Source organism: Otolemur garnettii, unplaced genomic scaffold (assembly GCF_000181295.1).
Source record: "Otolemur garnettii isolate 467f Iridium unplaced genomic scaffold, OtoGar3 scaffold00260, whole genome shotgun sequence".
NCBI classification, from domain to species: Eukaryota; Metazoa; Chordata; class Mammalia; order Primates; family Galagidae; genus Otolemur; species Otolemur garnettii.
The window spans coordinates 697,667-711,982 of NW_003852655.1; the positions used below are offsets into that span (position 1 = coordinate 697,667).

Genomic DNA, 14,316 nt, shown 5'->3' on the forward strand with positions numbered 1-14,316 from the left:
TGCCCAGACTCAGACTCTTATCAGGAAGAGCCCTTGGGCTCCAAGGCTGTCTGCAGACTCAGACACAGGGCAAGGCCCTGGGATTCCAGGACCCTCTGAGGACTCAGAAGCCAGGCAAAACCCTTGCCCTCCAGGACCACTCAGAGCACTGGGCAAGATGCTCAGGCTCACACCCCCACATGACAAATCATGATGTTGGCATGAGAGCTCCCCCTAGCAAGGGTCTCAGAGAGAACCACTGTGGAGATGTGTCATGAGTGAGCCCAAAGCCCCTTTGATGAGCCACCAACATTGGAGGTTTTGTTACTGCAGCATAGCGGAGCCTTCTGTGACTGATGACATTGCTAGAGTTTCTGTCATCCAGCCATCCTTAACTTCCCAGGACAAACCCCATATGTTAAAGTTCATAGGGTTTGGGGTGGGGGAGGGGCCCCAAATGTTTGAATAAGCAAAGGGAGTTGCTGGGTGTATATGTAGGACCAGCCTAGCACCATCTCAGGGCTGATAGATTCCAGCTGGAGCCCACAGGTCAGGTTTACATGAAAGTGAGCTTACCTACTGCTGAACCCCAAATTAGCCAGACTCACCCCAATTGCAGGGAGCACTCGACCTGGACAAACGCCACCCTGTGGAGGAGCAAAGAACAGGTACCCCATGAGGTCAGCTCAGTCCTATGTTAGTGTTCCCTGGAGCTCTCTGATCAATGACACAGAGAAAAGAAGACGCAGAGAAAAGAAACCACAGATGGAATAATTGGCAAAAAGGGAGGTCAAGACTCTCTCTGGCACAGCGACCCTGCCCAACTTTACTGATTATCTTATATACTCTCAAACATTCAGTAAGAATTCAATACAGGTGAAAAGAAGTGAAGTAAAAGATCAGGAAACTGTCATTAAGATCCCAATTCAGTACCATCCTTGTTGAACACATATACAATTGATTCTGTTTGGGGTTAAAACATAAGGGAGCCAGGTGGTCTGCTCTTGCTTGCCTAATTCTCTCTAAAACAAAACCAGTGATTATAATGTTAATGATGGGAGAGGAACAGAGAACAGCAGCTGAATGCCTCAACAGGTGTTCAAGCTTCCAGCTGCAACCCAGGCCTGGTCCTCTGGTATTCTTTTGTGAGAGTGTCTCTGCATTTCTTCAGGCTGCAGGCAGGACCTCAGAGAAAAGAACTCCATCTCAGAGCCATTTTCCGTGGGGAGCACATGAAGCTAAACTGCCATGTCTGAGCGTGGGGTGCTATATCCCTACAGTCCTGTGAGAACTTGAGAACAGGCAGGTGGGATGCCATAACGTGTTTCTTTTTTCTAATTTGGGAAATCCTATAAGTCACTCCACTCTCCCTGAGAAGAGGAAGGATGGCCTGGGAGGCCTGCACCACAGGACCAGTTCCACATGGAACAATACGTGGACATCTTCTGACTTGTGCTTTGTAAAACGATGTGCTAGTATCCCTCAGGTTTCTGCTCTGTCCTCAGAAGCAAAATTTGTCTACCATTTTCTTTCCTTGTGCTTCTCTTAAAATGATTTTGGTATCAAAATTAAACTAGTTTCAAAACTGAGATGGCTAAGCCTTCCCCCTTTTTCTGCATCTGGAGTCATCTGCACAGCACAGTGCAGGGAAGGCCCTCGATTGCTCACATAGCCCTACCCCGGGCTCCAGCTGATCAGGGCTTTGCCATTGTCAGGGGCTGAACAATGTCCCCAGAAAGGAACTGTCTCTGTCCTTTTCCCTGGGACCTGTAAATGTGTCTCTGTTTGGAAAAGGGGTCTCTGCAGATGTGACTAAATTAAGGACCTCAAGATGAGATCATCCTGCATTAGCTGGATGGACCCTAAATCCTATGACAAGTGTCCTTTATAAGACACACAAAGGAGAAGCTCAGGTAAAAACAGCAGAGACTAGGGAGATGTGGCCACAAGCCAAGGAGCACTGGCATCCCCAGGAGCTTGGAGAGGCAAGAAGGGTCCCCCCAGAGCCCCTGGTCAGGGTGCCACCCTGCCAACACCTCGATATCAGACTTCTGGCTTCCCAAACAGGAGAGAATGAATTTCCCTTGTTTTTAGCAGCACAGGTTGTGGCTATTTGTTAATGCTGCACTAGGAATTGGATATAGCCATATTCAAGGCTCATTTTGGCCTGTGGAACAGCAGGAATTCCACATGAGTGGGAGACATAAGTGGCAGTGAGTAGTGCCATGTGCTGGGCCTGTCTTCCATCTGCTCTCAGAAGTGGCAATGGTCCCTGAGCCAACAGTGGCTCATCCCAGAGAATGAGAACTTGGCCCTAATTCTCCCAGCTACTCCAGGAGGGTGGGGGCTGACCACCTGACCTGCTCACACCCTAGCTCCTTCTGCTCAGGGGTCAGCCCACCTGTGAGCAGAGGTCCTGCCCCCTAGCTCACCTGCCCAGCAGACCCAAGAGCACACAGCTGAGGGCATAAGCTGGGGAGGAAGAAGAGGGGTGGAGATAAAGTTGGGAGTTGCACCTCCTCCTGAACCCCCAGGTGACTGCCCTGCATCTGTCCACCCCCTTGCCACACCAAACCACTTCCCTCTGAAGGGGCAGTTGCCCTCTGCCCCACTGGCCCTCAACACCGCTGGTTATTGGCAGGGAGCACCAGAGTGGAAGGTCTGTGGTGGACAGTACTGTGATGGGCAGTGCCAAGAGGCTGTCCTAGGGAAGAGGGGTGGCCTGCTCTGGTGAGGAGAGAGGCCTGCAGTGGGAAAGATCAGGGTCTGCTGTGTCATGGTGCAGGACCTGCTTTGGGCAGGGGCTTGGCCTACTGTGAGCAGGGACAGGGCCTGATGTGGAGGTAGGGCCTGCTATGGGGAGGGGTAGGGCCTGATGTGGAGTTGGGGCCTCCTATTGGGAGGGGAGGGACCTGCTGTAGGTATGGGCAAGTCCCACAGTGGGAAGGGACCTGAGCTATCCAAGCAAGGGCTGGCATAGGGGGTCCCCATGCTGCTGAACTCCATGAGGTAGCCCCTCCTTCAGAAAAGGTATGGCAGGAAGAGCAGCCCAATAGCCCTCAGAGCCCCTCTTCACAGCTGCAAGCTGCAGGCAGATGAAGAAGCTGACCAGAGTCTGCCCCCTGCCCCAGCCTGCAGGTCATCTGGCCTATAGGGAGCTGACTGACCCAGAGGAGCACAGCCAGGCCAAGAAGTGATGGGCTGGGCTGGGCTGGGCTGGGCTGGGCTAGGCTAGGCTGGAACACAGCTGCACAACAGCACTGATGCTGAAGGTGCACTGATCCCATGTACCTGGCATCTGCCCTAGGAGGGGCCTTGGTGGCTCCAAGGTAAGCTGACCCCCAAGAGGTCCACCCAGGAGGCAAGCTGGCCACCAGAGGAGGTGCATGGGTGCTTCTAGGGCAGTGGTTCTCAACCTTCCTAATGCCGCAATGTATTTTCATTTTTTTCATTCAAAAAGGGGTTGCAACCCACAGGTTGAGAATCGCTGTTCTAGGGGCTCTCCCAGGCCAGGTGGAACAATGGAAGCTACCTAGGACCAAGCAGGCCCCACAACCCCAGTGGCACTGATTGCTGGGGTGTCCCAACAGGCCTTTGGAGCCCACGGCTCCTGCCCCAACTGAGATCCTCATGGGGTCATGTGAGGGCAACTGTCAGCTACTGGAGAGTAGGAAGTGAGAATGTGGTTCAAACCCCAACTGGCCCCTCATCAGCTGTAGAGCCTGGCAGTGTCCACCCTCCCAAGAGTTTCCATTTTGTCAGGTGTAAGATGGGGCTGCCTTTACCCCTCAGTAGCAGGCCCTGGGGACAAAACTTGGTACCCTCCAAGGACACTTCAGGCCCTGCCCAGGGACTAGGACCCCCATAATACCTAGCTCCTCCCTAAACAACATGAGGTACTGCTCTGGGCCTGGCAGCTTCTACCCAGAAAGGCTAGGGCTAGCTGTCCAATCAGGCATGAGCATGACACACACACACACACACACACACACAGCCCACAGAAATTCTGTGACTTGGCTGGAAGGTATTGATGGCTCAGCCGCAGGAGGTCCACCAGCTCATGGCCACTATTTATCACTTGGCAATGGAAGCCAACACACTATCCCCCATCGGTGCAGTGTGGAGACCCAGGGTGAGGCACATGTCAGCCAACATGGCTCATGAAAGCACGTGTGCAAGTGCAGGCTTTCACGCATGTGCACCCATGCAAATGTTTGCACATGTGTATGCTCTCCCCAGAGCCACCTGGGCCCCTCGGGACTGGATGAAGGCATCTCTAACAGCTGAAAACCCGGAAACTGGCTGTGAAGGAGTCCAGTGGCCTTTTTCACAGATTCAGGATTGGAGGGTGCCTGGGAGGAGGTCTGGCTGCATCTCGCAGCCCAGCAGGGGCATTGCAGTCACGGGACAATACATTTTGTACATATTTTGCCAAAGGTAAGCCCACTGTATGGCACATGGGCCTTGTCCCCATGTCCTGTGTGCAGAGCCCAGGGAGGGCTAGGGCACTTGGAACCGGCCAGACATTGACCATGTATAGTAGCCAACCTGGGCCCCTGAGGCACACCAGCACACCAGCACAGCATGTCTGTCTGAGTTTATTATTGGAAAGCAAAGAATTGAGACAGATTCAGAAAATAAATATCCCCAGAGAGGAAACCCATCCAGGAGAGGAAGCTCCAGTGTCAACAGGAAGGGGCTGGCCAACCGTGCCTACTTCTGCCCCACATGCCGCGGGGAGCGTCGGGCACGGCTGTGGGCGCCTGGCTGGGCCCGCGGGAGCCCACAGACAGTGTCCTGGCATAGGCAACTGTCGATGTGGGTGTAGGTGTGGCTCAGAAAGCTGCCGTCGGGACAGCGCAGGGCCACCTCACGCTGGCTTGTCTTCTCCTCCTTACAGCAGGAGCACCTGTGGTCCAGGGACTGGGCCTCGGCAGAGTACCTAGAGGAGGACCACCGTGAGGGGCCACCTCCCTGGGGACAGTGCAAGCATCACCCTGCCCAGGGCACATGCGAAGCCTGAGACTCACATGACAGACGTTCCACATGATCCAGAGCAATCGTTCATGGTGACTCTCTGGGTGCAGCCGGCGTGTGAGATTTCCCTGGTGACAGGGACGGTGGAGCAGGGGACCTTGGTCTCATTGCGAGGGATACCTAGGGGAAGGAGGTGAAGGCTTGGGCATGGGGCTTCCACACGTTCGAGGCTGTATCCTCACCCGCTCCTCCCAGCATGGCCAGCCCTCCCGTGGGCAAGTGCTGGGCCTCCAGCTGCCCTTTGCAAGCTGGACTACACCTGAGCAGTGACCCCAGGGGACACCCTCAACCTCAATACCCAAACTGGAGTGGGAGGTGCAGAGGCCACAGGGCTCCTGAAGCTCCCTCCCTGAACCCACACCCAGGCCAACCAGGGGGGCCCGTGAGCACCACCCCCGGGCATACTCACAGGTCCTGCAGCAGCCATTGGGCATGAATGTGATGGAGCCCTGAAGGGAAAATAGAGTGAGCTGGGACCCCCAGACACCACTGAGGTGACAGCCCCCTTCCTAACACAGTGGGGGGCATTCCTGGAGTGGCTCAGGGCAGGTAAGAGCCCCCTAGAACCTCAGGGACCCCTACTCCCAGCAGAGCACACACAGCCACGCACCGGGAGGCAAGTGCTGGGGTCGAAGTCAGGGCAGGTGATGTTGGAGACGGATGAGATGAGCTGGTTGTGGATCTTCACACAGCTGAAGAACGTGCAGTTGTTCTTGGGGTCGCTCTTTATGTCCCCAGGCTGTGGGGCAGAGGCTCCAGTGAGGGCAAGCCAGCAGGCCCACCTGAGAGGCTGACCTGAGAACAGACTGGACACACCTGGCAGGTGCAGCCACTGGGACTGGAGCTGGCCTGGGGCCATGTAATCTACAAAGGTCTGTCCACTGTCTAACTCCCTGAACCTATGGGTGTGAACTGACTTGGAGAGAACGTCTCCGAAGACGTCATTACATGAAGGATCTCAAAGAGGGCAGGGGTGGCCCTAAACCCTTACAAGAGCTGAAGAGGAGACATGGGGAGAAGACCCTGACCATGGAGGCAGACACTGGAGTGGGGCAGCCACAAGCCCAGGGATGCCTGCAGCCCCAGGAGCTGGGACAGACAGGAGGAACCATGCCCTGGAGCCTCTGGAGGGAGTGTGGCCCTGAGACACCTGGCTCTCAGACTCCTGAGAACTGGGAGAATCCATTTCTGGTGCTTTAAGTCCAGTGGTGGCCATTGTTACCGCAGTGCCCAGACCCCCTGCCTCGCAGCCGTGGCTAGGAGTGGGCAGACCCTGCCTTGCTCTCGGCCCTGCGCACCTTGAGGATGATGTGCTCGCCACGGGGTGGGCGGATGATGCAGTGCGTCTGCTCACACTTCTGGCAGCACTCCCCGGGGGCCTCCACAAGCTCAAAGCCCTGCGGACAGATGCAGGCTGAGCTCCCAGACCCGCCCCCACACCACATGGGGCCTTGGGCTGTGGGACCCCTACTTGGGGCAGGCCCACAAGGAAAGGCATGGATGGGGACGAGCCAGGGCCAGCATTGAAAGCAAGAGAGAGAAGGTCACGACACAGCCCTGTGGAAGTGGACTGGGGCTCAGGTGTTTTTCTGGGAGGAGGAAAGAGGTAAGACTGAGGCAGGGAGCGGCGCCACTTACAAGGTCGCAGGTGGTGTTGCAGGGCACATGGATACAGGCAATGATGTTGAGGCGGGTGCTGTTGTCCACGTGCCTGGTGCACATGCAGTCCTCGCACTTGGAAGAATAAACTGGAGAACCGGGCTTCAGACGCGGGACAGATAGTGAGACAGGACCTGGCCACCTCCAGAGAGCCCGGGCCTCGGCAACGCCCCGCCCCCATCAGGTAGCCCCACCCCGCCCCACACGGGCAGCCCTGCCCTGGGCTCACCTGGTACTCAGCGTTCTTGTGAACACACACACCCTTGGGCTCTGGGAGAAGGAGAAAGAGAAAGTGGTCAGAAACCGTCCCGTACTGGCCCTCTGGCTTGCCCTTGAGGCTCCTGACGCACACCTGGTGGACAGGTGGGCACTTGGGGCTGTGCGTGTGGCGTTCTGTGTGACCTGGGAGCCATCCCACCCACCCCACCTCCCCACCCCCTGCCCTGCGCGCCCTGCTCACCGCAGGAGTACACAGGGCAGCATCTCCCAGGCACCGTCTTGCTCCGCACTTCAAATCCCAGTGGGCACGAGGGCGGCGCCTCCTGGCACAGGCTGGTGTTGCACTCTGAGGAGGAGTACACAGTGAGGGTAACACCAAGGAGCACATCACCACCTCCCCGCATGGGTTTGCGAGGCCCGACCTCCAACCCCTGTCAGGGCTTGTCCTGGAACCCCACTCCTGAGGGAGGTAGCCCAGCCTGCAGGGGTGTGCTCAGGGACCCCTGACAGGGTGAGGGGAGGGGCCTTACTGCAGGTGGTGATGTTGCAGCAGGTGTCAGCGGGGTTGACCTCAGTGACCAGGAAGGTGCCGTCTTCCATGCAGTGGGTGGGGCCCGGCTCACTGCACCGCCGGGGCTGGCAGAGGATGCCACTACCTCCCTCCAGGCAGACGCAGTCCTTGCAGTCGAACTCAAAGCGCTCCCCAAACTGCAAGGTGGAAGGGATAAGTGGAGGAAGGAGCCTGAGGGGGGAGGAAGGGAGGAGCCAGCCTCACTGCTGCCCCAGGGCTGCATGGGGTCACCCCTCGGAAATCTGGAAAAACCCTGTCCCTCCCCACCTCCAGGCACACCGGGCAGGTTTGGGACAGGACAGTTGCTGCTCATTTGGGGCCCAAGTTACCACTGTCACCAAACCATTGACTATTCACCAGTGTCTGCCACCAGAGCCTAGCACATGCCAAAGGCACTGCTGGAATCTATTAGATTTGTGCAGAATTGAGCTGAGGAAGCCAAATGCAGATGGGAGTGGAGAGGTGGGGGGAGGGGATGGGGGAGAGATGGAGGTGATGAGGGGAGACGATTGAGAGGGGATTAGGGAGGGGACAGAGGGGGAAAAGATGGGAGGGGCAGAGGACGGTGGGATGGCAGGGTAAGTGTCCAGCTAACTCAGCCTCCCGGCACTTCAAAGACTCACACTCCATCTGTGAGGCTCCTAGGATTTATGACTACCCCCCCACCCTTAAAATCCAGGATTTGTGGGGAATCCTCCCAGCACCAAGGGGGAGGACCCACCTCTCGGGGTATGTTGTCAGGTCCCACACAACCTAGGAAGGGGGAAGAAACAAGTCCTGTTAGTAGAGTTCTAGTGGGCTGGGTCTTGGGATCAGCCTCTGGGGGCACCCAGGAGGAAACAGGAGGAGGTGGCCTGAGTTAGGCCCATACCGCAAATCTCCACACAGACATCAAAGCCTGGGGCGTAGCTTGTGGTACCCTTGGGGCAGAAGCAGCCTTCCACCAGGCTGGTGCTATTCTGCTGGGAGGAGCTGGGGGGGCAGAAGGCCATTATCAGCTGGGGCTACCTACTGGGCATGCTGGACCCTCTAGCCCACTGTCTACGCGCATACCTGGACTTGCATGTGGGCTCTTCTGCAGGGCCGCAGGCCTGGTACTCCCTGTGGGACGGGCACTCCATTGCTGCAGGATGGACACAGGTACCAGGAGGGCCAGTCAGGGAGGAGCCTGTGTTCCCCAGGGACCCCACAGCAGCCCCCATCCTAGCCTGGTCCCCCACTGCTGTCCCTGTAGCCCTGACTTCAGTCTGTGTATGGCACCCTGCAGGGACACCCCGCCGGGGCAGCTTGGGCAGCACTTACTGCAGGCCCCATGGGTGTGGTTCCGCCAGTCAATGCAGATGCCCTGCCGGGCACAGAGAGCCGCATAGCTCTGCAGACTGGCACACTCCATGCCCACACCAGGCACAAAGCAGCTGTCGAACATGCAGGCATCGTAGTAGTGCTGGGGAGGCACGAGGTCGTGGCAGGGGGCGAACACACTGTTTGGGGAGGGCAGGTCATGCTCTGGCTGGGGGCTTCAACACGCAGCAGCCCACAGTCTCCCCTAGTACCTTCCCAGTTTACCCCCCACCAGAGCCTGCTCACACCCAGGGCTTGAGGGACAGGCCTGGAGAGGTCAGGCCACACTGCACACTGCAGCCGGCTCCTGGAGACAGAAACTGCATGTGCAAGTGGTCACAGGGGCCAGGTCCCCCTCCCATGGTCCTGGCAGAGGCCACTGGCCTCAATGCAATGCCCACACCTCTGGGGATGGGGCTTTGGCAGCTCCCCCTTCACTGTCAAGGCCCAAACCTGCCTCCCTCTCCCAGCCCTAGACTCAAGCTCTGTCAGATCATCCAGTCCAGCCCAGGCCACCACTCAGCTGACTCTGAGCCATTGGGGAGGCAGGAGAGGTGGGGCAGAGGGTTCTGAGGAGGCAGCTCCCACTCTGTAGACGCCGGCACAGAGGGTGCACTCTAGCCTATGCTGGCTAGAGCCCAAGGCCACATCAGGCCAGGCATGGTCACCTGTCTTTGATGAGCTGGCAGAGAGGAGACACAGTGCAATGCTCTGGTAGGGTCGGTTTGCTGCCCCCTGGGACCGTGACAGCAGGGCGCTTGGTTGTGGAGCTGCTGTGGGGACAGTGCGGCTTGGAGGGATCGTTCACCACCCAATAGTCAGCTGCGACCTCGCAGCTCGAGACAACCTCCCCGCTGGGAAGAGTGCAGTCGTCCGAGGTATTGTTGGTGCAGGTACCTGCAGCAGCAAAAGGGGCCCTGTGGTGCCAGCCTGAGTTACCCAGCAGACCCAGCAAGCCCTCCCCTTCCACAGCCCCATACCCTGGACACCAGCTGGCCAGGGCTGAGAGCAGAGATGAGGCCAGGCCAACCCCTGCTGGCTGCACACAGGGACCAAACAGATGACTGTGGCTATGGCAGCGGCAAGCAGAGGTGCAGGAGGCTCACTGCAGGGTGATGGGCCACAGACTCACCACACTGGCCCTTGGTGTTATTGCCAAACCGCTGGAAGGGCAGCCTAATAGAGAAGGCCAGGCCATCATAGGAGACCAGGACGCCCAGCTCGGGGATGTCCACCACATAGCTGATGCCCGATGCGTACACCTGCAGCCCATACTTCTTATAGGGCAGCGCCACCACCTGCCTGTTGACCTGCACCTGTGGCAAGACACCAGGCTCAGAGGGCCGCTGGGTGGAGGCTGGGGCCACCCTCTAGCATCTGCCAGGCCCTGGCGCCCGGGCACTCTCTAGGACACATGCATCTGATGGGCAGGGCCAGCCCTACTGCAGGGGAGCTTCAGGGCCACTCTCTCTCAGGCCTGCACACACCAGGTGGGGAGAGACCTCTGCCCCACCCACTTTCCTGTCTCTTTCTGGCTCAGGTGCAGCCATGTCCTAGGCAGTCCCAGAGGCCAGTCCATGAGGCCTCTGTCCTGGCCTTCCTTCTGGGGCCAAGCTCCCTATCTTTCTTGGTCTCAGAGTCAATGGTACTGCCATGCAGTAGGCAGGTCTCAACTGGCTGTGAGAAGTCCCTGTCCACAGGGAGGGGAGGGGCAGGCAGGGGGCTAGAGGCAGTGAGAAGACGTGATGGGGCTGAGTGAGCCCCACCTCTCTCTCTCTATCTCTCTCTCACACACACACACACACACACCATGTCCAGCAGGGCCCTGAGAGCCTCCGCTGCTCCTTGTGTACCTGCACCTGCGGGGGCGCCAGGCGCGTGGTCTTGATCTGCACCTCCTGGGTCTCATGGCGCACAATAAGGGTGCGGGGGCAGGACACCTTGTCGTTGGCATCACAGTGGTAGTTGTCAATGTAGACCCCAAAGTTGTCCACAGTGGACGTGATCTCTTCTACCAGCACATAGGAGCAGTTGCCCTGGTAGCTGTAGTAGAGTCCATCGAAGGTGACATAGTGTGGGTCCCCCCAGCCCGTGCAGTAGCCTGTGGAGGGGACTCCATGAGCTGCGCACAGCCCCTGCTGCTTAGGCTCATGGGGATGCCCTGCTTTGGGGTGTGGGACACATGGGGCAACTGAGCTGGGATCCCCAAAAGCTATTACCCCTCAGACCATGGGAGGCCGTTCTGTAGCACAGGACCTGGCTTCAGAGCCAGAGGCCAAGGGCCCACTCTTCCCCTCTCCTCAGAAGCAACCTTATTTCAAGGCGGCGCCTTCTTTCCACCCTCTTTTGCCCAGCCCATGACTCAGCAGCAAGGTCAGCCAAGCCCAGGGAGCCCAGCTCTTAGGCCTGTCCATAGGAAAGGGAAGAGGGAGCTGTGTAACTCACAGTCACACTCCCAGTGCCAGCAACAGCCATCAGGGTCCATGACACGCACAGGCTGGAGGCCATTGGAGCATGTGGGCATGGGTGGGGGCTTGCACTCCACCTTCACCACCTCCACCAAGTTGTCTTGAATGCAGGTGGCCATGAAGCACTCGCACAGCCACCACGTCTCATTCTCCTACAGACAGGAGGGTGCAGTCACTCAACCAGGCCCCCTGTGCCCACACAGGAGGGACTGGATTGCTCGAGAGCCTGAGTGCCTAAGAGCCTGCCCAGTGCTGGAGGCCAATAGTGCCTTTACCGGCCTCATTGCAATCAGATGTCGCACTGGGCACAGCAGGCAGACTCAGCAGTGGTGAGCTCAGCAGACCCCACATCTGAGAGGCTGCTGAAAGCTTTAGCCCTTGGACAATCAGCAGGAAGACAGCACCTGGATACTTGGCTCCCAGGGGACAAAGCTGCCCACAGCCCACTAACCTGTCTGGGAGGATCAAAGTCAGGGCACCCAGGAGGCTTGGGGGTGGACAGAGTGCTGGGCATCAGAGAGGGTGTTGGCTTGGAGGGCGTGGCTATGGGCGTTGGCTTCGAGGGTGTAGGTGTTGGGGAGGGCGTGGATGGGCATGACCAGTTGTAGAACTCAAGGGTACACTGGAGTGAGCAGTTCACATAGTAGCAGGTGTCTCCATGTGTGCCATTGTATACCAGATCGCCTGCAAGGGACACAAGCCAGTCCTTACACAATCCAGAGCTGGCAGGTCCCCATTGAGGGCACGGGGAGAGACACCCACTGCAGCCAGGCTCTGGCTTCCTAACCTATTCATTAAAGTTGGGACCAAATGCAGCCTCAGCTACCCAGGCATTAAAAGTGAACCACCAAAGGCTGGGAGCAGTGGCTCATGCCTGTAATTCCAGCAATCTGGCAGGCCGAGGTTGGAGGATCGCCTGAGCTCAGGAGTTCAAGACCAACCTAAGCAAGAGCAAGACCCCATCTCTACTAAAAGTAGAAAAAAATAGCTGAGTATCGTGGTGGGTGTCTATAGTCCCAGCTACTCAGGAGGCTGAAGCAAGAGGGTCATTTCAGCCCCAGAGTTTGAGGCTGCAGTGAACTATGATGACACTACAGAACTCTAATCTGGACAAGAGGGTGAGATCCTGTCTCAAAAAAAAAGAAGTAAAAGAAGTAAATCACCAGGTACCTGGCCCATAGAAGGTGTCATTCAGGACACAGCAGATGACCATGGTGGAGGAGCTGACCGAAGGGCCAGTGATTTTAGTGATGCTGGGGGAGGGGATTGGCGTCTGCGTGGGAGTTGGCACTGTGGAGGCTGAGGTGCTAGAAGTCGTGGTTGATGGGCGGACTGTCCGGGTGGGAGTCTCCACAGGGGTTGTCGACCCAGAGGCAGGTGGAGGTGACCCAGTTGTAGTTCCATGGGTGGGGGTACCTGTGAGACCACAGGTGGGGGTGAGAGCTGAAGCAGCCCCATACACCTTGTGGTGACACGGAGACCCCCAGAGGGAGGCAGGTGCTCCTGGCAGCACCACAGCTTGTTGGCCAAATCTGCTGGATATAAATAGCCACAGGACACTGGTACATTTGCAAGGTGCCAGGCTGGTTGGCTTTACAGGCCTAAGGAAGGGCGATACTGATGGAGGAGGCAGGATGTCCATGGCTGTCCCAGGAAGCACCTTCCCCAGACAGCCCTGGTGGGCTCCCATGGGATAGGCTTTGCCCATAATACTACCCTACAAGGTGGTGGGCAGAGGGCTGGGCAAGGCAGGGCACTTGAGGGAAGCCACTTAGTGGAAAGTGTAGTGGACATGGGTTCTGCTGCCCACATGGGCCACAGGCCAAAATTCTCCAAACAGCAAGTGATGAGCCTCACCAGGCAAGGAGGCACATGGGGCAGCCCTCAACCTTCCTGGGGACAAGGAACTCAAGCATACATCAGAACCAATGTAGGCGAGGCTCTGGGCAAGAGGAGCAGGGCATGTGTCTGCTTACCTGGGGGTACTGTGGTAGTGCCTGGTGTCGTTGTCGGGGTCCCTGTGGGGGTGCTGCCAGGAGTCATGGTTGAGGTCCCTATGGTGGTGGTGCCAGGTGTCGTGGTTGGGATCTCTGTGGTGGTGGTGCCAGGTGTTGTGGTTGGGGTCCCAGTAGTGGTGGTGCCAGGTGTTGTGGTTGGGGTCCCTATGGTGGTGGTGCCAGGTGTTGTGGTTGGGGTCCCTGTGGTAGTGGTGCCAGGTGTTGTAGTTGGGGTCCCTGTGGTGGTAGTGCCAGGTGTCGTGGTTGGGATCCTTGGGGTTGTGGTCCCAGGTGTCGTGGTTGGGGTCCTAGTAGTGGTGGTGCCAGATGTCGTGGTTGGAATCTCTGTGGTGGTGGTGCCAGGTGTTGTTGTTGGGGTTCCTGTGGTGGTGGTGGTGCCAGGAGTTGTGGTTGGGGTCTCTGTGGTGGTGCCTGGTGTTGTGGTTGGGATCTCTGTTGTGGTGGTGGTAGGTGTTGGAGTTGGGGTCCCAGTGGTGGTGGTGCCTGGTGTCGTGGTTAGTGTCTCAGTAGTGGTGGTGCCAGGTGTTGTGGTTGGGGTCCCAGTAGTGGTGGCACTGCCAGATGTTGTTGGAGTCCCTGTGGTGGTGGTGCCTGGTGTCGTTGTTGGGGTCCCAGTGGTGGTGGTGCCTGGTGTCGTTGTTGGGGTTCCAGTAGTGGTGGTGCCAGGTGTCGTGGTTGGGGTCCCTGTGGTGGTGGTGCCGGGTGTTGTGGTTGGGGTCTCAGTGGTGGTGGTGCCTGGTGTTGTGGTTGGTGTCTCACTAGTGGTGGTGCCAGGTGTTGTAGTTGGGATCCCAGTAGTGGTGGCACTGCTAGATGTTGTTGGAGTCCCTGTGGTGGTGGTGCCAGGTGTCGTTGTTGGGGTCCCAGTGGTGGTGGTGCCTGGTGTCGTTGTTGGGATCTCTGTGGTGGTGGTGCCAGGTGTTGTGGTTGGGATCCCAGTAGTGGTGGTGCCAGGTGTTGTGGTTGGGGTCCCTGTGGTGGTGGTGCCTGGTGTTGTGGTTGGTGTCTCAGTAGTGGTGGTGCC

The 14,316-nt window shown here is 57.8% G+C and overlaps 1 protein-coding gene across 1 annotated transcript in view; it reads right to left on the reverse strand.

The window, feature by feature from the left end:
* Positions 1–4,692: 4,692 nt before the first annotated feature.
* Positions 4,693–14,316, reverse strand: part of LOC100946913 (mucin-2) — a 27,368-nt gene continuing 17,744 nt past the window's right edge. Inside the window, exons 31-50 of the mRNA XM_012813314.1 lie at positions 13,251–14,314; positions 12,445–12,690; positions 11,726–11,958; positions 11,252–11,426; positions 10,660–10,907; positions 9,939–10,122; positions 9,475–9,703; positions 8,768–8,946; positions 8,519–8,588; positions 8,337–8,437; positions 8,187–8,218; positions 7,425–7,602; positions 7,136–7,240; positions 6,905–6,945; positions 6,655–6,777; positions 6,315–6,413; positions 5,627–5,755; positions 5,426–5,465; positions 5,010–5,136; positions 4,693–4,921 (exon numbers count right to left, since the gene is read on the reverse strand). Coding sequence (XP_012668768.1) covers positions 4,693–4,921; positions 5,010–5,136; positions 5,426–5,465; positions 5,627–5,755; positions 6,315–6,413; positions 6,655–6,777; positions 6,905–6,945; positions 7,136–7,240; positions 7,425–7,602; positions 8,187–8,218; positions 8,337–8,437; positions 8,519–8,588; positions 8,768–8,946; positions 9,475–9,703; positions 9,939–10,122; positions 10,660–10,907; positions 11,252–11,426; positions 11,726–11,958; positions 12,445–12,690; positions 13,251–14,314 — 3,832 coding nt within the window. The remainder of the gene's footprint in view (positions 4,922–5,009; positions 5,137–5,425; positions 5,466–5,626; positions 5,756–6,314; positions 6,414–6,654; positions 6,778–6,904; positions 6,946–7,135; positions 7,241–7,424; positions 7,603–8,186; positions 8,219–8,336; positions 8,438–8,518; positions 8,589–8,767; positions 8,947–9,474; positions 9,704–9,938; positions 10,123–10,659; positions 10,908–11,251; positions 11,427–11,725; positions 11,959–12,444; positions 12,691–13,250; positions 14,315–14,316) is intronic.